The sequence below is a fragment of the Ambystoma mexicanum genome, chromosome 10 (genome assembly GCF_040938575.1).
Source record: "Ambystoma mexicanum isolate Mex_15411 chromosome 10, UKY_AmexF1_1, whole genome shotgun sequence".
NCBI lineage: Eukaryota > Metazoa > Chordata > Amphibia > Caudata > Ambystomatidae > Ambystoma > Ambystoma mexicanum.
The window spans coordinates 1,414,050,560-1,414,077,842 of record NC_090932.1 but is presented as its reverse complement, the minus strand read 5'-3'; the positions used below and the strand labels follow the sequence as shown (position 1 = coordinate 1,414,077,842).

At 47.0% G+C, this 27,283-nt stretch overlaps 1 protein-coding gene across 1 annotated transcript; it reads right to left on the bottom strand.

Annotated features, from left to right (window-relative positions):
• Positions 1 to 237: 237 nt before the first annotated feature.
• TMEM119 (transmembrane protein 119) lies at positions 238 to 25,746 on the bottom strand. Its single transcript, XM_069619462.1, has 2 exons — positions 25,517 to 25,746; positions 238 to 1,367 (listed from the first exon to the last, which is right to left on the bottom strand). Exon 2 carries the CDS (start codon positions 1,347 to 1,349, stop codon positions 453 to 455), a length of 897 nt encoding a protein of 298 aa, XP_069475563.1. The 5' UTR covers positions 1,350 to 1,367; positions 25,517 to 25,746; the 3' UTR covers positions 238 to 452.
• Between the last annotated feature and the right edge of the window lie 1,537 nt (positions 25,747 to 27,283).

Here is a 27,283-nt window from a genome sequence, read left to right as displayed (position 1 = left end):
GCTGTACAGTTGAGTTGTATAGTTGTTGGTGAAGATTGACTCCTGCCAACACAGCCTAACGAACACCACAGGTCTCTGCTTGGGATGTGCTAGACATTTTCGAAATCAAGGTCATCCAATACGAAAGCTGCTTAATGTGGAAGCAGAGAGGAATGCTGGCTGCGTGGCCTCCACTGTAGTTAAATGTCAGATAACACACAGTAACTGGACATTTTCTTTAGATATTTGACAAGTGGCGCCCTTACTTTATGCTTTAATGGTGAATACAGCATATGCTACGTGATATGTCCTTAAGCATGTCTAAATCTTTAGCAATAAAAAAAAGCAATTTGTAATCCATGAAATATGCTGGTTTGTTTCACTGTCACCTCTGTTGACATTTTATGTGGCATTGTTTTTAGGAATGCAGTCTCTTGTTAAGTGTCAAAATAGTTTTTTTAGTCGGGGCGAGGCTAAACCTCAGGGCTTGCATCACTTGTTTGGGTTGCTGTGGCCGGTGGCCCTGAGCATTCATTTGAGGCGGCTTCGGGGGCAGAATCCTTTGCCGCATTGGAATCACCTTTTGCAGCTGGAACGGGGTCATTTGCTTTTTCCACCGTTTTGCCCCCTTCATTGGCGGACGGTTCGGCACATTTGTTGGGAGGAAGGGCGCCTTCTGTCCCACTTGGTGCATCTGGAACTGGTTCTGTTTTCTCCGGCATCTTGGTCCCCGCTGCCCCACTGGGAACTTCTTCAACTTTTCCTTTAACTTCCTCTAATTTGGTGTTTTCATCAAGCTTGGGCTGCTCCTCTATCTTTGCAGGTTCCCCATTGGCCACTGGTTTACATGGGGACTTGAGGCCGTGCGCAGCAGCTACAATGTCTGCCTGCAGTTTTTTAGAGCAGTCCACTGGCTCCTCCACGTTGGCATCTGAGGTTATCTCTGGAACCTCACTGAAAGCCTGGGAACCCCCACTTCTGTCTTTCTCGTCCACATATTTCTTTTTGGGAAAAGACGAAGGGTAGTATGCTGTCGCCTGGTGCTTCTGCCTGACAATAACTGCTGCACAAACAATGAAAATCATCATGAACACCAAAGAGCCCACAACAACCATCAGCAACATGTATTCCTTGAAGAAGTCCAAAATGCCATCAAGTAGGGTCTTGTTAGTCGTTGTGCCGTTGTTTGAGTTTTTTACTTCATCTTCAGGGAGGTTTGTGGACAGGGCATTGTTCAAAGGAGAGGTAGGTAGTGTGCCCATGGTATAGTCTCCGCTTCCGCCATTGTCATGTTCTGAAGGTGTGTATCTTGCCAAGCATAGAGGTGCCAGCAGGACCATTAACATACATAGTTTCACCTGTGCAGGCATTTTGTTATTTTCTTCAATCTACAAGAAACAAACAAAGAAGAGTCCATATTAAAATGTAGACCAGGGCATGCAGCGGTTCATTAATTATAGAAACAATATTTGTGATAATCATTTGAATGTTTGCTGTATCTGTGTGTGGATGGTCCAGAAATGTTAACACTGGTTTTCAGTGGCTCTCCAAATGTGTCTCTGTTTAGTTGCAGCCTGGGTGGAAACCCATTGGGCCTCATTACGACCCTGGCATTAACTATGGCGCTAATAGCGCCATGGTTGACGCCAGTATTTTACCAACTCCGCCATGGTGAATGGCGGAATTACCGCCCCATTCCAAGGTTGGCGGGGCGGTAATTCCCCATTCACCATTGGCCCTTCCCCATTCCCATTTTTGCCCCCATAGGGCTCAATCAAAATGGGGAAGGCGGTAAGTACGGTACCACAAATTGCGGTACCGTAATTACCTCGAAAGTCCCTTTGCGGGTTCCTTCCTTTACCAGCCGTTAAGGTTGGGTCCCGCAAAGGGACCTCGTAATTAGGCGGTAGACACCTTTTACGGCGCCGTTAACCCCTACCCGCCTGGGTCGTAGTGAGGCCCATTGTCATCCACCTCGACCATTTTCCTCCTCATAATCCTTAATTGATGAGGGTGAGCCTGTGTGTAAGAAACATGTTGAACTGCCAGGGCTGATTCACAAGAGCATGCAGGTGAAGTATGGGAGGGGCACTTTACCTCCTGCATTCTTCATCCGCATGCCTCTCCACGCAAGTCAGCTGAGTCACATGGGGCACATGCATGCAGGGGGACGTACTGACTGTGGGGGCACCCGGTCAGAAGCCAGCCCGCCATTCACATATAAATATCTGGTGCGACACTCACATGTGCTTTGGATGGTATTACCCACTTTTGCCCAATGGCATTGTCGCCAGGTTTGCCACTTTTTTTACCGCAAACGTATAGATGGTAAGTTTGGGTAAGGTATATAGAGAGGTGGCCCAATGTGGAAAGGCAGATGTGGGGGTCTGCGTCCACTTTTGTGGTAAAGAATTTGGCAAAATCATCAAAAAATAAATTCTGCTAAATTGCCATTTGGCAACAGCAAAAATGTTCATAGATCTTTTTGCATACAATGTAGCCATTTCGGTGCAGGGCTGTGTTAACCACCTTCTATGTCTCTTTTTTGTGACAAACCTTAACGGGCAAATGCATTTTTTTAATTTACACCCAAACATTTAATTTACTATTTATTTACACCATTTTGTTAAACGCGAACCTGCTACCAAGGTGTAACAGACCACTTCACCAAATGTGCAAATATAAAAACATAAAACATAGCATCATAACAAATATAAACCAGAGGAACTATAGTAGCTACACATGAAAAGAACTCCTGAAACAGACAGAAATCATTCAAATGTGTTGCTCCGTCATCAAGCTTTTACTCAGGTGGAAGAGCATTCCAAAATAACACAAAATAACACAGTTAGCCCAGAAAAAAAAATCTGGTTTCAGCCCAGGTACATCGAAAATCTAGGAACCTCCCGCCTAAGGATATCCTGACTGCAGAGGCCCCTATTCCCACCAGATAAAACCAATGTTTCCTGCAAATAAATAGGAGTCTGGGAGTGGTCTCATGGGTCAGGCAAGCTCATAAAATCCCACAATCCAACGAAAACCAATGCAGTTGGTTCAAAACTGGGAAAATATGGTGAAACTTAAAAGCCCCCACAGCCAACCTTGCTGCCGGGCTGTCATCTGAAGAGCAAGGCTGGTTTGAGGAACACCCACAAGAACGGAATTTCCCAAATCAATACGCGAACGAACTAAAGCTTGAACTTAAAGACAGAAATTAGAGGCAGAAACAAAGCACTTAATAGCTTTCAAAGAGCACAAATGGAAATTTGCAGAGACCAACAGAGCAAACACGAGAGGAATACAAGGGAAGGCTGCAAGGTAAAACCCACAGATGAAGATGAAGAAGCAAAAGATGAAGAAGCACCAGGAACAGATGCCACAAGAAGCCCAAGTTTGAATAGAATCACAAGGTCTAGTGCAAGAGAGTAAAGGGAATTTCGTCTTGAGCTTCAGAAACTGCAACGCTATCCAGGATTCGAGTTGACCTTCAGAAACTGCAAAGCTTCCAGAATTCAAGTTGAGCTTCAGAAATTGCAAAGCTTCCAGGATCCACTTGAGCTTCAGAAACTGCAAAGCTATTCAGGATTCGAGTTGAGCTCCAGGAACTGCAAAGCTATCCCAGATTCCGGTTGAGCTTCAGAAACTGCAAAGCTATCCCGGATTCCGGTTGAGCTTCAGAAACTGAAAAGCTATGCAGAATTCAATCCCCAGAAGGCAGCCCTGGAGATGAAGGATGTCCCCCCTCGATATTGCCTACAGGTATGACTCTGTGTCAGTATCCTACTGATGGCTGAGGACCCACCCAATAACCAACCAGATCCCCCAGTGGCTTCATGTAACCAACACGGATGACAAGTTCAACCAGCGAGTGGGCCCGTCCCACCATGACCAACTGTGAACAGTAGGCCAGGAATTAATGGAAACACTTCATGACAGAACCCGATGCCCATCGAATGTAAAAGGATGTCAAGAAGCACCCCATGGTCGATTGTGTCAAAAGCCGCCTAAAGATTTAGCAAAACAAGCGAACAAGCACCCTAATCCAGAAGCATACAATAAACACGATACGGCTCCTGCAATGTGGTGGTCTGTGTGCTATAGCCAGGCCAGCACCCTGGCTGAAAAGGGGCCAGAAAATGGTGATCCCTTAACCAGTCATTCAACTGATATGAAACTACTCTCTCCAAAAATGCATACAAAAAGGGGAAGGAGGGGAAAGGAAGAGAATCAGATCTGCAACCACCCACTAAACTAGGTTCCACTTTCCTTCAAATCCGCTGAGTAGATGCAGAAAAGCCCATGTACAACTAATGGATCAAGACAACAACATGTGTCGCTTGTGAACTGGAACTTTGAACAGGGGTGCAATGCTTTAACAATCTTTCCATCTTGAAATGATCCAGATTGTTTTGATTGTAACCAAGTAAAGACTCGTGTCATGGGTGCCTCCTGTTGAGCACACATAGGTTATGGTATTATAAATCCACATCATACTTCACTTTCTTTCAAGCCATCGTCATGTGTTTCTAGAGGGAATAATACGATGTGAATAGCGGCAGGAGTTTGTGCTGAGGTCTCTGGTGCCATTGTGCTGTTCTTGTAGACAGTGCCCATGGTCCAACGGGGTAACTATAGGCCACTCAGAAAGGCTGCAGGAGGCACCTTTTTCAGCATAATTTCAGAAGAACAATTCGGACAAGCCTCTGATAAATAAGAGTATCCTAGGGCGGGGTTGTCCTACTCAAGGCTTCAAGGGCCAGAAACATTTTGGATTTTCAGGATAACCCTCATTAATATTCATGAGATAAATTTGCATTTAATGATTGCAAATGTGTGCACATTTGTTCTCATGAATATTAATGAGGGATATCCTCAAAATCAGTCAGGATTGTGGCCCTTGAGAACTGGAGTTGGACAACCCTGTTCTAGGGTGACTCATAAGTAATCCTGCCCCGTAAAGGTGATGGCTCATCAGTGCCACTTAGTGGGGATAAAACTATTGGCACAGAATGTACTAGATGAGAAATATGTATAAATACACATCCACCATTGTGATGTTTCATTACCTGCTTTTGTATGTTTGCGTCATTTTAATATGCTGAAAGATGAACAGTCTGTGGGTGCCTTGCTTGCAATTACGGGCCTCTGCTGGCAGAGTAAGGACAAAAGTTCCATATGTCCTAGTCTTGGCAGAAAAGTGTTTATTTTGCTCTTAATTTGGTTTACGTGTGTAGGTACTTGTTCTGGTACGAACAGCAGTGTTGTGATTTAGTCATGATATGAAGCTAAATGGGGCAGCCCGGCCACAGGCTTTATTTCACATAAAATAGCTGAAACATAATGGCTTTGCCGCGACTTGTTTATATGTATTCTCCGTCACACCTACTTATCCCCAGCATCTAACCCCTGTGAGTAGACGGAGTGTACAGTCCATGAAGGAACCTGTGCCTGTCTGCCATGATACCATGAATAATAAATATATACATTATGCTAGGTATTCTTTTATGATGTAATACTTCTGTGACTCTATATGTAATCAACTGTGCTGAAGGTTTTGATGTTTACCCTATGCACAATATGTATATCCTCATTCCTCCAACGTCGTCCACGCGCCACCATAACGTTCGGCCTTTGATCGTGGCCAGCTGTTGCCACGTGACCCGGAATTGTTTACCTTCTGCTCCTAGGGCAAGTCTGCTCTTCATTACACGCTGAATAATCGCTGCCCGCGTGCAGGGCGCGCACAGAACATAACAGTTGCTCAATTGTTTCTAAAAATACTCTGCCTCGGACAAAAAAGAGCATGGACGAAAAATAGACCCTTTTATTAAAGTAGAACATAACAAACTCCTACATTTCCGCCATGCATTCAAAGAAAAAGTCCTGTTAATCAAAACGCAAAAAGCTTCCTCAGAAAAACAGTCCTTCAACGTCTATCAGCCGGAACAGGCTCCTGGGCACTGAGATAACCCTTTGGCATCGGAAAAGCGCCTGGACAAATGAATAAGAGTTCGCTATTATTTGCAGAGGCTGCCAGATCTGATTTCAGAATTTGAAATATGGCGGGCAAGGTCAGGGTCTCCACTGGGGCTTGTTATTCTCAAAGCAGCTGACAGAAAATAGCCAGGGCCCTTTCCTCTATAAACCGGCCAACATAGCCCTTCTGCGGGCTCGGATTCTGCGCCATGATCTGCCTCGGGTGCCTGCTGCAAGAATTCCACAATCGGTCCATGGAAACACCGACTGGGCTGTCGTAGCACATTTGCACGGATGCAAAGGTGCAATTTAAATTATGCTAGATATGTTCTGAACTGCGCGCACACCCAAGGCAGGAAGTGATGAATCACTATCACAGACATGTTTCAAATCAAAAATGATGCGCATTCTGAGGCTCCCAACATGCTCTTTGGTTTTATGCAAATTGCCAGCCTTGGGTTCCATGAAGAGTCACTGTGTAGCGTGACCTGCCCTGGAGCCAGAACCCTTGGCCCCGCTCCCTCACCACACCCCAAGGAGTAGGAGGTTCCAGAGTAAACATTTTCCATTTCTAGCACTGCCAGTGGTGAAAATGGAAAAAATCTGGTGAGGGAATCCCACAAGTGCTGGGGTGGGGGTGGGGGTGGAGTTGGGGGGGCAGAGGTGGCGTGGTCTAGAGGGGGCGGGGTTGGTAGTGGCCATCCGATCAGATAAATACTTTTTAAAAAAAGAAAGAAAAATAAGCGCCCACAACGGTACATTGCCTTTTACCGCCGGCCAGGGCTTTCGATTTGAGGCGGGGCCCTGTGGGGCCCACTAATCTCCCCTGCCAGCCCCGGCCACTACACGAAAAGGATTTTTTTCTGAAGCCTGAAGCTGTCGCTCGTGTGCGAAAGCTTCAGGCTCCAGAAAAAAATGCCTTTCAGCCATAATGGTGGCGCTGCACCTGCGAGGCATCCCTTTAAGCCCGTGGGCCACCATTATGGAGAAAACACGAGGCCGCTGGAAGGTGAGGCCGTTTTCCTGGAGACTGAAACTCGTGGAGATTCAGTCTTCAGGAAAACGGCCTCAGCTTCCAGTGGCCTCACCCTTTCAGCCTTAATGGGGAGAGGGTGTTGATCACTACAAAAGGTTACCTGGCAGAGATACCAGTAGCCCATTGAGCCGGGGCTCGTCAGGGAGGCGTGGCCTAACGGGCCAGCAGGACCCCTGCAGTTAGGCCAGACCCCCTTGATGAGCCCTGGCTCATTTTGTTGTGCGAAAAAAAGAAAAAGAAAAAAAAACTCCCGCGAGGGCAGCATTGCCTTTTACGCGGCTCTGGCACTGGTGTGTAAAGCACAATGCTCGCTACATGTACAACTGATTCCTTTCAGTTGTACATGTAGTGAGCATTGTGCATTACACATCAGTGCCAAAGCCGCGGTAAACGACAAATGCTGCCGTCGCGGATACTTTTTTTTTTCTTTTTCTTTTTTACAGAGCTGTTCATGGGCTTGGGCGGCTGACTCTGGCCGGATCCCGAGATCCGGCTACACATCTGGTGCCGGATCTCGGATTCCGCCGAGAGCCGGCCCAATGACCAGCACTGAGCACTGCTCATACCAAATAAATGACCGAGATGCCAGATTTCCAGATCGAATTTTGTCAAAGTCAGACACTAGCAGCTCACTATATTATAGCTGTATTGGCTCTTAGGTGTCTGCGATGGACATAGCGTCTCAATCAGAAAGTAAGATCTTAATTCATGAAGACCTCTGTGCGCTACATATTGTACCTTGATTTTAACCTGAAGTCTGATCGGAAGCCAATGCAAGTCTTTTAGGATTGATGGAACATGTGATCGTAGTTAAGTCGCTATCACCAGTTGCTGATTTGTAGTAGCAATCGTCTGTGCTGCTTTTTGGGCACGGAAGTCCCTTTAGATTCAAGGACTACATCTTTGACATATAATTGACCCATGAGGCCATGCAAAGAGGATCCAAAATGCTGAAGCCCAAGTTCTTCTCCTGCTTGGTTCTATGAGGGCCCTGCATATCCATAGAAGACAGACACGCAAAGGGCCTCATTACGAGGCTGGAGGTAGCCGTGCCTGTAATACAGGCACGGCTGCAACCAGTATTATTTTTTTTGTTGGTGCCCAGAAATGGGCAATTACCGGGTCATTACAGCCTTGCCGGACCTGGTATTTGCCCATTCCTGGGCGCCAGAAAAAAATCTTCGCCATTCCCATTTGAGCCCCATAGGGCTCAATGGGAATGGGGAAGCCGGCTGCAACGGCACCGTTGTCAACGGTGCTGATGCATCCGACATGCTCTGCTCACGAGTGCCGTTATGGCCGCCAGGTCAGACCTGGCAGCCATAATGGCATCCACGAGCAGAACTCGTAGTTTGCCGGTCCAGAAACTAAGGTACTGGCATGCTTTCCGGTACTGTAGTTCCCGGACCGGCAAACTTATAACGAGGCCCAAAGTCTTCTTGAACGCCATTGTACGGAACTCATTCTTTCAGGGGGCCAAAGATTCCTGACAGCCATAAGCCTTAAAATAATTTGTTTATCATCAAACAAATATATTGACAGAATCTAACCTAATGGATGTACATAGATATTTAATGCCATGGGAATAAAAATGACCTTTCAAGGCCTCGTCGGACATGACTTTAGGCACTGAAGGGGTGCTTGACGGAGAGAGGTCAGGAAAATATCCAGCCGTTAGTTCGAACAAGATCAGAGTGCAGAGACTGCCACCTATCAGCGGTTATCTTCATACGCCTAAAAGTGATGTGAGCAGTGATTCAGTGCCCCTCTCAGGTTGGATGTCTGCTGTCTATGAGCCTGGAATGATGATTCGGTAAAGTTAATTTAAAGTTGATTTTGTAGACTTATGGTTGGTTCTTCAGGATCAAGGGTGCAGGAGTTGCTATTTTTCCCGCATCGATTCCAGCCCAGGAGGGCCACCGTAGTATTGCCGTTTAAAGCCACGCCCCCTTGCATACATGCTCACTGTGTGGTCCCCGCCGGACCAAAGCCCATAGGATCAAGGGCGCAGGAGTTGCGCTCCTGCTGGGAGTTCTGTGACAGCAGGGAGGACCCATATTTTAATTGGCATTACAATGCCCAGTAGTCTCTACAGCATTTTGGAGGGAGCAGCTCCACTGGCTATGGTAAAATCAAGGTACTTACTCCAACTACTCAATTTGACTGTAAAGTCTCAGGAGAATTTATTTTTCTCCATTTTAAGTATTTAAGAGGGGCGTAGAGAGGGAGAGGGACTATGGCCTCCCTCTAAGCAGTCGTGTGTCCCCTGCCCACATAATAGAAATGACTAGGAAAGTCATTTTGATTAGATTTTCTATTTCGACATGTAAGAACTAGGCCAGTACAGGTATTTGTAGTAGCCATTATGGTGAAGCGCAAGACCAATCGTGCCGTCTCTCCTAGTGTTGGAGCTAAGAGAGCTTTTACAAAGTTTAAGCCAATCCACGAGGTCAACAAACTAATCTCGGAGATCAAGGATTTATTGACTGATATTAGTGGCGAAGCCTGAGCGAACGTTGGTTCTAATTGTGTCATACAAGAAGCAGGGCAGGTAAATTCGGACTTGATTGAATTAGCAGATGAGGACACCAGCCCAAATCGAGCTAGAGCGGTGGTGCCAAAATGTGCGAGGAAATTGTCCAAATTGAACAATAAAGATCCCCTTGATAAATGTATAGTGGCAAATAACATCAGACAGGAGGGGGGCAGAAACTATTTGATCCCGGTTTGCAATTCGAATTCAGTTGGTCCTGTGGTCAAAAAGATCATTGCAATCCATTCATCACTAAGAAAGATACCTCAAGTGGAGGCCACTGATGTTAATGGTGTAATTGATGTTAATGTTGCTCCTGTTTCACTAATTGATGACATGGGTATCACTGAGAAAGATACCCATGCAGTATGAAAAGGAGTTGAAGGGTGGTGGAAGGTCCTGACTTGAGGACATTTTCAATGGGGATGTATCGCAGGGCATTTCCTTAGCTCTGTTTCGACAACGGAAGCTTTGAGACCAGGTCCGGTAGATGTGGATCTAATCTGAATTTCAAGCTAGAGAAAATGTTGGAGGAGATTGGCAATTTGAAAAACGGTGTGTTTAATCTGGTGAATATAATCAATGTAAAGCCATCTAAAGTCCATAAAGAGTCTCCTGCAACACACGACAGGAATTTGACGAGAAACAGACATCTGTAAAGGACTTGGTTTCATCCCGAGCTTAAGGTAATGCGTGTGTTGTCAATGGTAATGAAATACCCAGGCATAGGAGTACAGATAATGTAAGAACTGTGAGCGTGAAAGCAAGTACTTTGAGTGCCACTCATCTGCGGAACCATCAGGTTGCCCCAATTATCCAGACACCTGTTAACCGCCCAATATATGAACCGCAGAAGGTTGGGCCAATGTGCATTATGATTTACATTATTTTGTATATTATTTGCTCTTGATTCAACACGCTATTGTTGTAAGTGAATGTTTCTGACATGACGGTATGTATAGTGTCATTTTATTCATACTCATGCTCTTATGCTGCATATTACTTGTTCTCACGAATTCGGGACTACCCGTGTGATGTTTGCTTTACTGTTGATTTTGGGTGATCAATTATGTATCTTGAATATCCCGATCAGGGAAACATGCTGTGACATTTCTGTGGTAAACTCATTTGGTTTTGGACATCATTAAGGCCGAACTGATTGATCAGATGATAGAATTATGCCCTGATGAAGGACTCCATATAGTCCGAAATGCAACAATAGCTGCACCAGCACCAACTATCTAATAAACAGAAAATAATATTTGAATACAACTCCATGGAGAATTTTGGTGAAAAAGATCTTACGTTGACACAAAATGAGATACTGTATCAAAACCACTGAGTGGTAGTTAGGGAGTGCAGCCCACACCAAAGGCTAGATAGCCTTGGTCTCTGCTTTTAGTTATATGTTTGCGCCCAGCACGGAGGCACTAATCAATGTGTTTGCACTCCACTCACACATTTTCTGCAATTGAAGAAATATCTTTGGAATAATTAGTTGTGAATGAAAGCAGAAGTCAGAGCAGTGCCCACCAAGCAGTTACTCATATATTAATGTCTCTCCAGTTTAACCAAATTCCGAGGAGAAACCATACTCTAACCCCTTTGTGAATGTCTCATTTAATTTTTCTAAAGGCACGGGTAGACAGCATTGCAATGGATACAATAGTCCTGTTGTGGTGATGCTAAAGTGCTAAGTATGGCCCCCGTTCAGGGAAGAAAACAGACACATTCTCTTAAAGCATTTCAAGGGCAAAAAGCTGGTTGGACTTTGCTAAGAGAAAGCTTGTAGATTTGTATAGAGGAGAATAGATACAATGGTGCCCTACCATGGATAGATTTGTGAACCAAGAGAAGAAATTTAAATCTGGTCCTGTTTTGCATCGTCAGCTATGCAGCCTGGTGACGGTACGAGGAAGTAGTTGTGAAGTGAGGGAGTTCAAAGAGAGTCCTGGTAGCGAAGTTAATGGTCTTGTTGAGAGGACAGAAAGCATAGTTGGGGAGCCAAATGAGGATGCTGGCACAGTGGTCCAGCTTAGAGAAGACAAGAGTGTTTAAGAGATGCTTGGCAGTGTTGAAAGGAAGGAGGTGGCTGATTTTCCTAATATTTAGGAGGTTGAGGTGGAATCCTAGCATCCTGGAACACTAGATTCCAACCCGATCCATGTATTTCTTACCTGTTTTGCAGGATTCAGACATCTCCCTGGTGGTTGTGGCCAGTAGAACACATTGCATATGTATGTTTTCCTAGAAGAATGGATCACTCCGCATTGTGAGGGATTCGGGTTCAATCTGGACTCAGGCATCAAACCAGAGTTGCCCAGTAACAATTCTAAGTAAATGAGCTGGGGTGACCCAAGACCCATTCAGATGTAGGAGAATGTGCATATCATCACATACAAGGAACTGGAGTGAAGGAAACTGACTCAGAGATATCCTTTAGTAAGGAGGGGCGGGTCAAGCCCATAGACTCCAGCAATAGAAATAAGCCTATTGTAAACATCCTATTACTAAGGTGAAAAACCCAGAGAGTCATAAAGTCCATTCCACTATGTCTCCACGGGTGGAAGAAATTACTCCTTTTGGTGAATGCATTCCCAATGGTGGCAATTGCATCACCAACAGTAATTCCCATTATTGAGCACCTGAAAATGGTGGTAATCAATGGTGAAAACAAGATCAGTTCTAAGGTGGCCTTAAAAAGAATAATCAGAACCAACTTTGCAGAATGATGTTATATGTTGGCTACATTTGCAAAGCATAAACTTTATATTTTGCATGGCCCCTTAGCACTGATGGCTGTCCTTGTGGGCAAGGACAAGTAATCACAATACCAGGATTATTGCACAATGAAGCAGCAATCTTACCAGGTTGGTAATTTACCAGAAGCGATATTTCAGACGCAAGAGGCCATCAACACGCAATGTTGAAAGAATGCATAGAGATTCTGGAGCTCTGAGTTATTGTAAGAACGAATTCCTCTTGCAAAAAAAGTAAACACACAGTAAGCAATCTTGAAAGTATGCTACCTTTTTTAGGCAAATGAAGTTTTGTTTCGCAAAGGTTGAAAAACAGATCCTTCCTCAGGTGCCATGTAAGAGCTATTCCAGGAATATGATTCACATTGCTGCAATGGAATCTGTGTGATTACTGCGCAGCCCGTAACTGCACCAACGAAAATGTTGGTGCCAATTACAGTGTGGCAAAGTGATCAAGTAGATCACCTTACCCACCCTGCATACTCATACCCAACCCCCCACCCCACTTACCTTCACGGTGGCACACTTCTGTGTGTGCAGCCGACTCCCCGCTATCCCTGCGGTGTCGGTTCCTGAGTCCCTCCCACTTGCGGGCGCCGGAGCTGACGCTGCAGGTGTTTTTTTTTTTTTACTTTATTGTCCCCCGCAATCCCTGACTCCCGTTACTGCCCCCAAGGAAAGCGAGGAACAACCCTGCAACCCCTCCTCTGCTTGGGGGTAGTAATGGGAGTCAGTATTTTGTGCACCCTTAAAGTCGCAGAGACGGCAGGGGTGCACAAATGAGGTCAATATTTTGGTATATTTCCCTGCAATATATGGGCCACCTTTCCCGAGGGCGGAACTGGATAAAGATTCAGGTTCGGACATACACAATGCTCCAATGATAGGGAAACTGGTTCTAGTGGGGATTTAACTTTGCCAGCTGTTGATGGGGCATCCTGGTCACTTCTGCAACTTGAAGCATGAAAGCCATAAGATCCTGAAAGTGATAAGAGGGTTCTATGTCATTTCAACAACAAAAATGTATTGGTTGTAATTTACTTTGTGTACATTACTTCGAATTTTACTTAGATTTTGTTGGTGGTTCCTGCCATATCCCCCTTCCACTTCACTACCACCCCACCCCAAACCCCTCTCCACCCCCTTTCACCCTTTAACCCACAAATACGTGCACAAATTCGAAGTAATATACACAAAGTAAATTACAACGAAGTAATTTACTTCATGAAAACAACGGGAGACCAATACACGGACTCACAGCAACAGCTGGACAAAGCAGCATGCTTGAAGATGCTGAGAGGAGTAGGAAACAGAAGGGAATATTGATACATTTATGAGGTATCGGGACAGAACTATTTAAGTATTTCACTTACATTAGGGGAAAGGATGTGAGGCTGAAGGGGGAAAGGGAGTAGAGTGTGACAAGGAAAAAGCATAATCCTTGAACCAACACATATGCAGTGCAATGAAAAGACAGTGCAGCAGCAACGGATGACTACAGCAGAGGAGGTGGATTCGGCCAAACATGTACAAAGGGAACAGTCCTGCCCGAGCCTGGCATGCTTAAGGGGATCCCGGCCACACGGATCTATGGCTGGATCCTGGGACATGAAAGCACTGTAGAGAGACAGTAGCAGCACCATTAACAGCAGCCTGTGCCCACACATACAGGAATGAGCAAAGTGGATCTAGGCCTGCACAAAAGCAGAGGCACCGACCAGGTCCAGGCTGGCTACTTGGCACTGACTCTCAGATCAGAAGTGGCAAATGAATGGAATCCCACACAGTGCCTTCAAGGTGTGCAATGAGGGAATTGCAGCTTATGTCTGTGTTTAGAAGTTGATGGAGACGAATCTAAAAGGTAAACATTTTACAGTGCAATTTTCATAGCTGGGTGTTCACCATAACAAACCTTTCGAAGGTTGATAAAAGTGTTATTAATGGTTGCCACATGTATTGTATGTCTTGCATTGCAAGTTTTGTAAACTGATTGACTATAGAAATAAAATAGAAAATGCAGGTTCCTATTTAAAAAAAAGGTGGATTAAAGAAGCTGCAGCAGCATGGTCCCATTCCGGATCTGCTTTGTGATGTTGTGACTAACAACACACACTAAGTCACAGTGGTAATCTTTAAGCAATAGAACCCGAGGAATGTGGGGCATTACTGGTCTGGTAATGCTCCAGGGCGTCAATTTCAAGTATTTTCATCGAGTTGCAAAATGTCATAAAAGCCATTTCTCAACTCAAGCAGAAAAAGCACAAAACATGGCTGCCATGGATCGTGGTCAAGGGACTACACGTAGTCCCTGTCCCTTCTCCCTTTAAAACGTGATTTTAAAAAGTAAACAAGTAAAATGGAATGGTCGCCAGGAAACGGGGAGACGGGGCTACATGTAGTCTCTTCTCCGTTTCCATGGCGGCCAATTACAGAAAGGGAAGAAACATCAAGGGACGCAGCGTGCGGAATGACACCAGAGCAGGTACGGTTTTATCAGGCTGGTAACGACCCAGCACCGGGTACTAATATTTAATAGGCTTTTCTTAAAGCTTTTAATAGGGTTCTACACAGGAGACTTGTGAGCGAGTTAATCGTTAATCAGTGTTGGGATGAGAATTGATAGAGTTATTCACAGGAGACTTGTAAACAAGGTAATTAACCTTCGTATGGGATTTGATAGGGTTCTACACAGGAAACTTGTATAGGATTTTACACAGGAAACTTGCAAAAAAGTTAGTCAGCCTTGGGATGGGATTTGATAGGGTTCTACACAGTAAAGTTGCGAACATGTTACTCAGCCTTGGGATGGGAGTTGGTATGGTTCTACATAGGAAATATGTGAACAGGTTAATCATCCCTGTGATAGGAGTCCATAGGGTTCTACACAGGAGACTTGCAAACAAGCTAATTAGACATGCGATGGGATCTGAGGTGTTAAACTGGACTGCGAACAATTAAAACAAGAAGGAAAAGAAGGGGACAGCTGCGGTGTCCAAGGGAATGATTTTCAGACTATGTCCTTCATAAATGATGTTGGTGAATTTCTGGATGGAACAGTATTTTGATGTACGTATGATACGCATATTTGTGCTGGATGGATGCATCAGAGGGAGCTTGAGAGGGGACATGAATTTTCAAACTAGGAAAAAGAGTCCAGGCGGTATTAACTAAGGGGCGGTATTAACTAAGGTGTAAAGCAGCCAAGGGAAAGTCATGCTCTCAAGGCACAGAGAGACATTTAGGGATGGCCTGGTGGATGATCACAAAATGGCTGAAACATGACAACAAGACCTTGGTTTCAGAAAGGGGAATGCTAGAGTATATGGGAATGGATATAAGAACCTGGAGCAGCAATTGTGTTGCCTCCACTGCACCTGGTAGAAGACATCATCAGGAAGATTTTGGCCGACTCCAGAGACCACATCCCCAGAAAAACAAAGACCAACCAGAGACAGTTCATAGATGCTCTACCAAAAGGGCCTAATCTCCAAAGCCACAATGTGAGACAGGGGAGGGAGGCGCAAGGACAGCATCAAACAAGCATTGGTAAAGCCAATAGTTTTGTTGTTTACGGCTGTTCTTTGCATTTTGCATTTATACGTACCAGGGTGCAAGGAGGAGAGTGCAAAGTTTCAAAGGAGGATGCATAAAAGGGGGGCGAGTGTGGAAGAGAATGAGAAGGAAGGAGAATGGAGCAAGGGAGGAAACAATTGAGAGAGGGTGCCATCAACGATGGGCAGGAAGAAATATGAGTGAGAAAGTTTGATAGTGAGAGGGTAAGAAATAAAGCACGTGTGTGAGAGGAAGGATGAGAGGGGTACAATGTGGGGGTGGGATGGGTGGGTTGTCCAGGGAGGTGGGTGGGGGTAGAGAGAGTGGGGCTAGGGTTGGTGGGAGGGGCTAGTGTGGGTTGGGATAGATTGGGGTAGTGTGGGTGGGTGAGTAGAGGGGGAATTAGGGTGTGTGGGTATAGAGAGAGGGTAGAGAGGGTTTAGAGTCGGCATAGGGTGGTTGGGTGAGGGTATAGAGAGTGGAGCTAGGGTGGGTGGTTGGGGTAGAGAGAGTGGAGCTATGGTGGTTGGTTGGGGATATAGAAAGTGGAGGTAGGGTGGGAGGTTTGGGGTAGACAGAGTGCGGGTAGTGCTAGAGCGAGTGGAGGTAGGCTGAGTGGGGCAGAGAGATTGGAGTATGGTGGGTGGGGGTAGAGCAAGTGAGGGAAGGAGGGAGTATGGGGTAGAGGGTTGGGGTAGAGTGAGTGGGTGGCATCTGAGAGGGTAGGGGTAAGGTGGGGTGGGAGTCAAGAGGGTGGGGTAAGGTGGGTGGGGTACAGAGAGAGAGTGGGGCTAGGGTGGGTGGATGTGATAGAGAGTGTGGGTTGGGTGGAAAGAGTGGGGGTAAGGTGGGTGCATAGAGAGCATGGGGTAGTGAGGGTATAGATAGTGGGGGTAGGGTGGGTGGTTGAAGAGAGAATGGGGTTAGGGTGGGTGAGTGGGGGTATGGTGGGTAGGTGGAGTAGAGCAAGTGAGGGTAGGGTGGGTAGGTCTAGAGAGAGTGGGGGTATAGTTGGTGGGTGAGGGTTGAGAGGGTGGGGATAGGGTATGGTAGGTTGGTGGGGTAGAGAGAGTGGGTATTGGGTGCTTGTGGTTCGAGAGAATGGGGGTAGTGTTGATGGGTTGGGGCACAGAGAGTGGGGATATGGTGGGTGGGTATACAGAGAGCTTCCTTAGGAGGACAAAAACAGATCAGCAGTCAAAAGTAGCCCAAAAATAGATAAATTGCAGTCGAAAATACTCTCAAATAGCCCAATATGAAATCACTGTACGGCTGCGAAATGGAAAGCCCAGCACCCGACTGGCTTCTTACAAAGCTGCTGGTTGGAGCAAATATTGTTAGGGAACTTCTTATTGGGTAAAATAGGTTTTAGTGATTTGGCACTTTCATGCCATGGCATTGGCCGTTGATATGCCAAACAGATGTTCCTAGTTCAGAAGCCCCATTCCCTCTCTCTCCCTTCTGTAACAATGGTTTCAGCAATTTTGTCACAAGCGCCACAAAAATGTGCCCAAACCAAAATTATTTGTCTAGTGTGTGAGAGCTCCTCTGTTGATAATGAACAGGGCCAACTAACCTGTTTTATGCATTGGTGACCACTCAGGAGGACCCACAATCACACTTTCTGTATGCCATAAAAGAGGAGACCTAGCCTTTCACAAATCAGTCTGGTATTTCCCGCAAGGTTAGCCCAGCACCAAAATGTAAGACAATTCTCTTCAGAACAAGAGTACCAACAGCAACACAGGATGCATGTTTCTGACTGGTAGGGCTTCAAGAGTGAGGAGCTACCGATAGGTAGTCTTTCTTTAGGCACAGAAAGCAAGGCATCCACACATGATCCCTCACGCAGATGACACTTGTCTGGGGTTGCTGGTGAGACTCTTTACCAAACAAAATCGCCTGGCATTTTGGCGCTTGTCCTTGTGAGTGGGACCAGACTGATAGGCAAATGGATGTTTCTCCTGTGTCTAAGTACTGTGAGCTGAAAAGTAAATATGGCCCCCTTCTGACTGGACACCACCCTAGAGGAAAGGTTATTTGGCCTTGTTCGTTCTCAGTAGAAGGGCCCTCGCTCTTTCGGCAAATGTTAGACAGTACATCTTCACTGAAGGAGACACAGTCCAGTGTTAGTGTTGTGGGGCCTGGAGTGCCGGGCCCCTGTGGTTAGAGGGCCTCTGGGAGGCAGAGCGGCACCTCCATGGTCATTGCCCACTTTGCGCCAGCAAGGCCGCAATGATGCTGCTGGGAGCCGGAGTTGCGAGGCAACTGGCGGGCGGGACGCCATCCGCCAGCATGCACCCTCCCGGTGGCATGTTGTAGTCACAACATCCGAAGCCAAGGGTATAATGAACGACAAGCATAACACCTTACTGTCTCTACTTTAAGCATCCATACAGATGCAGGACGACAGCTTTAATGATACATCATTTCTCATGGTATAAATATGCGTTTACATTTGGGTACCTTACTAGTCCATTCTCGCAAGTGTGGAGGGCGCACCCTACGCAGACAGGCGAAGTCGCACCAGGGCACACCAGGGACCACATCTGCAGCATGTGTTGCTGACTTTGACTGCCCGTTGTTAGTGATAGCCTGGTTGTGTCCTCCGTTAGGTGGGGCAGCCGGTGGCAGCAGTGAAGGGGCCAGAGTGTTCCTTCTGTGGGGGCTGACAATGAAGACACATGCTTTCGTTCGCTGACTCCACTGTAAGCATGGGACACGTGCAGGACAACAGTTTCACCACCACTCCTTCGTTCATCGTGACAGGGGGAATGTGGGCAGGATTAACAGCAGCAGCAGGACTGCTGAATCCACTTTGAGCATACGGCCTGCAGGAACACAGCTTGACACCTGTGTCGCTGTTTCGTGGTCTTCCGCTGGGGCTGCTGGTGGCAGGTTTCTGTGCCACGCTGCCTCTACACTACTCCAGGCAGGGGATCAACCTGTTCTAATGCCACACGCTGCTTCATTATCCCCCCAGGCTGGTGGCACCGCTGCAGGTGCAGGAGCATGCTGTGAGTTCCCTGGTCGCATGAGCTCCCTCAGCAGCAGAGGGCCACGACCGGGACGATACAGGCTGCCAGGGTGGCGGTAAGTGTTTGTGGCTGACGCTTTGTTGTCTCTCTCCCCGTGTGAAGTTTCTCATTGTGGGAGCCTGGAGCAAGCATCAGGCAGCGGTGTCATCTGTGCCACGACCACGCCCTCCCACTGGCAGGGGCGTCCTTCCCTGCTTACACGCGGATGCTGCACATACTCTCACCCAACTCTCAGGGGTCCGCTGAAGGCCACAATGGCGGCTGTGCTTGCCATCAGTCCAGGTGGGGCGGGGCTTCCGGGGCAGTCATCCTGAGGCTTACCCCAAGGCGGGAGATTCATTAAACACTGCTGTGGTATCAGTGTACTTGCGGCCAAGCCCTGTCTGTGGTCTCCCAGGCAGTAGCCATTGCAGGCAGCGGTCTGGGGGTACCACGGGCAGGCTCCCCCAGATGGGAGGAGTTTGTTGGTTGCATGCCAGGGAGGCCAGCAGATCTTTGGTATGTCGGAGAGGCTGGTATATCTGTTGCGTGTTGGGGATGCAGGGAGGCTGTGTCCCTCGTTGTGGCCACCATCTTGGCCCAAAGTGCTGTGCTCACCCTATTGCACACCTGCTCCCTCCTTTCCTGTCACTCTCTGGCCGGCCTCTCTTGGCCCTCCTCCTGCTCCCACCTGTGAGGCTAAAAACCTTGGGGTCATCTTCGACTCCACACTCTCCTTCTCTCCTCACATCTCTGACATCTCTAAGAAGTCACACTACCAGCTGCACCTCCTCAGAGGTATTCTCCCTTTCCTCTCCTTCCCCCAGAAACTTACTGTCTCCAGAGCTCTGGTTCTCTCAAGGCTGGACTACTGCAACAGCCTCTTTCTAAATCTGCCTGCTTCTACTCTCCGCCCTCTTCAACTTATCCAGAACAGGACTGCGAGATGTGTCCTCGGCCTCAAGCCTAGGGATCGTATCTCTCCAGGACTAAAATCTCTGCACTGGCTCCCAGTGGCTGCAAGGATTAAGTTCAAAACCCTCTGCATTGTCCACAAGGCCTTCTGGGGCCTGGTGCCTAAATACCTTCAACTCTGTCTTCCTAAATAGCTTCCTTCTCGAGCTCTTCGCTCATCCGCGTCTAACTCCCTCAGGGTTAGTCACTTCTCCAAGCAGTGAGTTGGTGGTAGATCTCTTTCTTCTACTGGGTCCTCCCTCTTGACCAGCCTCCCTGCCTCCCTGAAACTTGAGGAGAACCATCTCCGGTTGCGGAATCACCTCAAGACCTTCCTCTTTGCTTCTGCTTTCTCTCCCCCTCTCCCATGCTGATCTCCTGGCTGAATCTGAAACTGCACTGGTTTACCTGGCTACCCTCTGATCTCGGGCTCAGGTCCCCCCATCCCCTTCCATTTGCAAACCCGAACTGCCCCCCTGGCAACCTTTGCACTCGGGGACTGTTTCTGTATCCCTACAGCCCCTACTAGCACTTGAGACCTGATGTCTGCACTTACCCTTGCCACCAGCTGGTTGCACTTCTATGTATTTTCTTTATTTATTTTACCGTCATCTTATGTACTGCAAGGCACTGCCCCCTCCCCCTTCCCCCTGCACTTTTCCCCTTCCCTCCTCCCCTGCACTTGCACGATCTCAATGACACCTGGCCTAGTAGAATCACTGTCTCTGTCTTCCCTCTGTTTCCCCTCCCTTGCCTCGTCGCGCCTTGAAAAACTTGTGTATAGGCGCCTTAAAAATGCCATATCATATCATATCAACTTCGTCAAGGCCGGAGGCCAGCTTTGGGAGGTACTGGGGAGGCCGACATCCTGGCCGGGCGCAAACTCCCCCCATGTGGGAGCGAGCTTTGCCACGTTGGTCGCCCGCGTGGCAGGACCGTCCTAGCCCCCTGTGTCCGCGATCGGCGGGGTGCCGGATCCCATCCTTGTTGCTAGTTGTTGAGGTGCCTGCAGTGGTGGGCCCTGTGGTTAGAGGGGGTCTGAGAGGCAGAGCAGCAGCCCCATGGTCATTGTGTGTGCTGTGCCAGCAAGGCCGCAGTGCTGCTGCTGGAGCCGGAGTTGGCAGGCAACTGGTGGGCGGGAAGCCGCACGCCGGTATTTATTAATTGTTTCCATGTGACACAGCACGCACCCTCCTGGTGATGTGCTGTAGTCACAACAGCTAATACCGAGTAACTCTGGAGACCACGCAGAGCCTGTTAATAAAGACCAGGCAGAGAATGGGCAAGCTGGGTGTGCTGGCCGGAACACGTTGCTTCTGTGTAACAGTGGAAAGTATCTCACAAGTAGTAAAGAAAAATAGATACAATCCAAAATAACCTCCTGCATTATACTCTTGGGATTTTATTTTTTTAAAATACTAAATGTGGCCTTTTCACCCTTGGATATGCTCTCAAAAGGCACAACATTTTTAGCGAGCTAAACCCGATGCCTGTATGATCCAATGCAATGGCGCTTTGAAAATTGACTTGATGTGTGCACCTTATTGTCCTGCCCACAATAAATAAATAATCACTCTGCTTTGGACTCCCTGGAGCTGTCTTCTGGTAGTGAATAGGGCGCATGGCATCAGCACGCTGTCTTTTCAAAGAAATATCGCTTTATTATCACTTCTATTTCGACAATCGTGGCACACTTCTCTTGTGGCCCCACACAATACATTGGCTGGGCTCTAAATCTTGCACTGTCTCCACTATGGTAAGTCGTTATCTGGGACAGAAACATTAGTTCCGCACTGGGTCTCTGGTGCAGGCACTTGCAGAAAGCACTTTCATAACCCAAGGGGCGGTGACAACCTTTGCTACAGCCCCCCGTACCCCTATAATATACAGCAGCAACCCGCTCTCCGTTAGGCCTGGGATGTCGTGTGCAGGCAGTTAGGCGCACGCGTTAATGGTGTATGGCACTTTAAGGGCATGCCCTTCTTGTCTTCTATATCTGAGTCGGCTGCCAACACTTCACCGAGTGTACAATGACATGGTATTTGTATTTTGTTCTCCAAAATTCTAGCTGGAAATAAAAAAGAACTTTACTAATCTGATAACGCGGCGGCAGGGCTGGCTGCTAACCCATTCCCCCTGTCTCCAAGTGCACCCACATCGCCTCGTGCCCTGCTGCGTCTGTCTCCGCCTTGGCGACGCCGGCGTGACTCTGCCACCCTTAGCATGTAATGTGACATGGACAGCCCGGACAGAGGAAGCACAGCCTTTGTAACGTTGTCCTCCTGCCGAATGCATTCAGCGATCGAAGTGTGCAGGAACGCTTGATAGCTAGTTTTATTTTGTTCTCTTCACCATTCCTCTACTTTTTACGACCATATGCCTCAGGGTTGCATGTGTGCTATATAAATGAAATAAATACGTATTCACCATTCTATATTGAGGATTTGTCCATTCATGTCCCCGTGCAAGTGTAACGTTGCAATAGGAGCCTTAGTTACTAGTCACATAGACTATTGCAATGCCCCATTTGCAACACTGTGTCACATGTTGCACTATGCTTCTGCCTACACTCTCCGCTGCCGAGACCACAGTACCACTACCTTTTTCGGTACACTTCCACCAATGGATACATTGCTTTACAACTCGTATCTTTATCAGAAAGTTGTCTATTGCTTATAGCGAGAGTGCAAGGTGCAGTATAGAAATAAAACCCGGAGGACAGGGGGTGCGGGGGAGGGAGATTCTCTTACTCTTATTTCAAACGATCAGCCAGACTGGCCAATTCCCAGAATCCTGGACCGAGATATTATTGTACCAAACTACAAGTGGGGCCCATGCAATGCCACGTTGGATGCTCCTGCAAAGAGTTTTGCGGGAGTGCTGCTTGCAGAGTTTACTGAGTGGGCAACCCAGAAACAGATCCTTCCGTTTAAGAAAAGTGGAATTCCATAAATCCTTTTCAGCGTTGGACAACATCATTTCCCTGCTCACTCGGATCGAAAACGCATGGAGTTTCTACATACAACCAATATATGTGGATTTCGTTGACTTCAGTGCGGCATTCGACGCAGTGAGCAGAAACAAACTATGCGTGTGTAGTTTATCCAAAGGTTCACTGAATATAATTAGCTCACTGTAGAACAACGCCTTTGATGAAAGGGCTACTTTGATATCCACTATTCCAATTTTCAATGGGTTGAAACAAGCATGTATATTGGCACCCTTAGTATTCAACCTTTATTTGGTGGACTTATCACTCCATCTGGTCTCAACCCCTTTCTTGCCCGCCTAGTCTGGGGTCTACCAAAATCCCCTGGATGGGTTATGCGTACAACTTATTGCTAGTAAATCTCGCCCCTAGGGGTCTACAAACCCTGCTGTTACAATTAACTGACTACGCTACCACTAACAATTTTCAGATTAATCTAAGGAAAACCAAAATCATGACATTCTTGCCAGGCTGGAAAGCACCCTAGTCTAATTGTAATTGGCAATTGAATGGCTCCCTTGCCTAAAGTGTCTCTAAATGTAAATACTTGGGCTTTACTATTGATCAACACTTGATTTGGGGTTCTTATCTGGGCTAATTGGAAGTGGAAGAACGCCAACAAGTGGGTGCTGTTAAATGTTTTGCAACCTCACATGCAGGCTTCTCTATCACCTCCCTTATAACCATCTTTAAATGTAAAATAGTTCCTATACTCACGCACGGTAGAGAAGCATTTGGAGAAAAAAGAGAAAGAGATCTGTGTAAACTAGAAAGTCATTGCGTCAAGTCAATTACAAACCTTCCCAAACAACTACCTGTTGAATATCGTAAGGGATAACTGTGCATCCGCTCTGTTCCGGCCCTTCAAATCATTCAAGGTGCATTGTACCCCTGATGTTGGCCAACGCAGGGAATCATACGCTAATTATGGAATTGTATCCTGAAGCATAAAGGATAATGGGCTTCACCAAGAAAACCACTTGTGGCGCTATCGTGAAAGATGGACCTCTTTGGGAGCAAGCGACAGCTCTGGATGTTGCAAACATCCCATGGGCCAGATAGAAAAGGGAGCTGAAAGGGAAAACTGTGGGACTTGATAGAGAGGAGAACTGGACCAGTCTAGCAACTATTGGCTATGGCCATCCATACAACCGGCAACATATCTAAAAGCATTCCCAAATTCACACATCCGCATGGAAGACATGAGAGTCAAATTCAATTTGGTGAGCACACTTGACGTCACGGGTGATAGATCTGGTAATGACAAGGAAAAAAAGAATATGTAGACTGTGTCACACAGGAGCACCTGAGACTGTCAAGTATGTCAATGTCATACTTATGTCAAGTATGTCAATATCTGATGCATATAATGTCACTGTAACCTTAAGAAATGCGCCCAGAGGCCTTTGGGCCAGGCGCGATATACAAATAAACAAAATACAAATACTGCAAACCACCTTTTGCGCTCCTGCAGTGCCTTAAATGAACTTGGACTCGAATCTTTGAGAGCTAGGGGTGCAGAGAAATTCTTGAATAAGGGTGGAGATGCACTTTGGACATGGTACATTGAAGGAAATCACATCTCCTTAATTGATCAATTGACCAGATTGTGGATGACCATCAAACCGTGGATTCAGGGCTAGCTGGATAAAGAGTGTTAGAAACAGCTGGACTGGCTGCCACTTCTTTACATTTTATAATATGTTGATAAGATCTTTCTATTAGAAAACATTGGATGGGTGCATCACTTAACAGCACCAGGGAACAATGCTTTTCCACAGATTCAGTCATGTGGATGCATTGTGTTATGGCTGCCGATATGGGTGAGTGTGTGGATTAATAACTGTAAATGCGGATGCATGGATACAGGAATGCAAAAATGAACGAATAAAGATGTGCACGGAGGTGCTGTATAAAATGAAGCGCCTCTTGGCGCCTCCAGGCTATAGAATCGGACGTTGGCTCACGAGCTCTTGGCGACTGAACGCCCTCGTGCCCGCCTTCCTTCCTCTGGTGATGCGGTGGTCCTGCAAGCACAGGGGCCCCCTTTGTTAAGCCCGGGTAACCATTAACGCAGGTTGGGACCCTAGCTATTCACGTGAACAGCCAGCGGGACGCAGGGACTGGCGTTGGGCTTATGGGGGACGACTAATGATGCTGGGAATATATTATATTCACCCGGCTGCTTGTTTTACGCCCTAGTACCGTGGCGCAATGATAGAGGGTTGTTTGCACGTGACTTTATGAGAGTAGAATTGGGTCTAGTGGGCAGTGCGGTACCCCCGTCAAACAACGCAGATAACGGCGCAGGATACACGGAGAACAAATGTGTAATTCAACAACGCAAAAATACGGAAACAAAGTGCGATGAGGATGTCTGGGTGTGTGTGTATCCTTTCCAGGCTGTACACAAAGGGGACACGATGTAATGGGCAGTCCATTTTTTGTATTATTGTTTCATTGTTGCTTAGCAGAAAAGGCCACAGGAAGGCTGCAGCATTATCTCCTGTCACGAGAAGCAACACTTTAACTGGAATCCAAAAGAAAGGTCCATCATAAGATGTACATTGTTAACGTTGCATATGTTTAGACAGACTCCGAGAAACTGCAGCAGGTTCGGATTGTGACGCCCACATGAACAGGAGCTGTACTCGCTGAAAGCTGCACTTCTGTGAAGTGAGTCTGGAAGAAAGTTGCAGGTGAAAAGCGAATGCAACTTACCAGGCGGCTGACTCTGTGGCCGGGGGTCCCAGTTATAAACTTTGCCTCTCCTCGGCCGGCAGTGCAGTCTCACGGGCTCCCTCTGAGGGTGTAAGCGTCGGGCACTCTTCGTTGTTGGCAAGCCCAGCTCCGAGGTTCCCTGACTTCCTGCCGGCACGTCGTCCCCTCTCTCCCTCTCTCCAGGACTGTGTCCGGCTGCAGCCTGATGTCTCCAGAGCCCAGTGCCGACTGCCGGCTCCACAGCTTGTTTCCATTAAGGCTGGATGGCTCGGAGGGGAGGGGTGGGGGCTGACGAAAACCCGGAGTCTCCTGTCAAGGCTCCCCCTCCTGCTCCCTGCTGGGGCTGACGGTTTGGGGGCAGGGGTTGTCGAGGGAAGGTTTGGGAGGAGGCAAAGGGCCGGCACACTTTGCTACAGGAGTCCCTCTTTCTGCTTGGGCCTGAGATGGCCCAGTAAACTCCCCTCCTTCTCTCTTACTTCTCAGAGAACATTTCTGTCCTTTCCTTTGCTACAATTAAACAGGGTGATAACCAAGAGCACATTCCTTTATGTTTCTGCTCTGCAGTTGTTGTACACCAAATACTGGGTTGTTTAAAAAGTCCTCAGAGGACCTTCCACGTTTGTTTGGAGATTGTTTTGGCTTCCTGTCAAATCCTGAACACTTTTGGATACGTTTCCCGGGTTTCTTCTGCTCCCGCTGGCTGGAAGCATTGCATTGACATGGAATAGGCTCGTGCAGGCCGGTGCAATGCAGTGGCAGCTGGATCTGAGGCATGTGTTCCCTCTATAACAAACCCTGCGGGTCTGCACCACACAATCGACACGTGGCCAATAACAGTGCAATGCCCTTACATTTTCCGATTATTGAAAGCCTGAAACCGGAATATTTGTTTTGCTGCTGGAATTGTTCAGGGATGTAAAAGTGTAGTGGCTGATGCCCTCCCTAGTTCCAAGATGGAGGCATTCAGGACGCTAGCTACGGAAGCAGACAAGGGGTTGTCACATTTTCCACCAGACCATTGGAATGCTGGACTTCCAGGCTGAATGAACTTGCAGTAAGTTTGCTTACAAATGCAAGCTTTGGAAGGTAGAAGAACCCATCAGGCTTAGTACTACATTGAAAGGTTTGTAGTCTTTAGGACATTGTCTTTATGTACTGGAACATTTAGAACTTGATACCAAGTCAAATGAGACAATTGGAACACATCCCAGACCGTTTGAGTACAGCCCAGAAGTATTATCTTTCAAATTGAACAGGAAGCTCTGTTTATAATTGTTCATAATCACTGCCTGAATATATTTCAATGGATTTCACTATGTACTTGCCTAAAGGCTACATGGCTTGGGACATCACTCAAGCATCATGCCCTACACATGGATAAAAGTACAATTACATAACAGATTTATTGGGTTAAAAGGGCACTGGCTAATTAGTGTGGGTACACACTCAAACAGGGTGGTTAGCGGGTCTGTAGAGGTACCAACTGGGTATAGAGATTTCCAATGGGGCCCGCTGGCCATTTACATATTAAGAATCAATGGGGACAAGATTGACCATAAAGGTCACCCCTAATTTCAAAACTGTACAAAACAGTTAAACTGATGCAAGTCCAAACTCCCCCGGCCTTCATTGGCAGAAATGATAATCTCTACATGATCCCAGTGGCACCCACCAGAAATTCTTTGGGCAGACCTTCTGTTCTACTGGCTTTCGCTTTGAAATTGATCGCTGCTATTCTAACTAAAACCTATAACTTGAGCTTGCTCT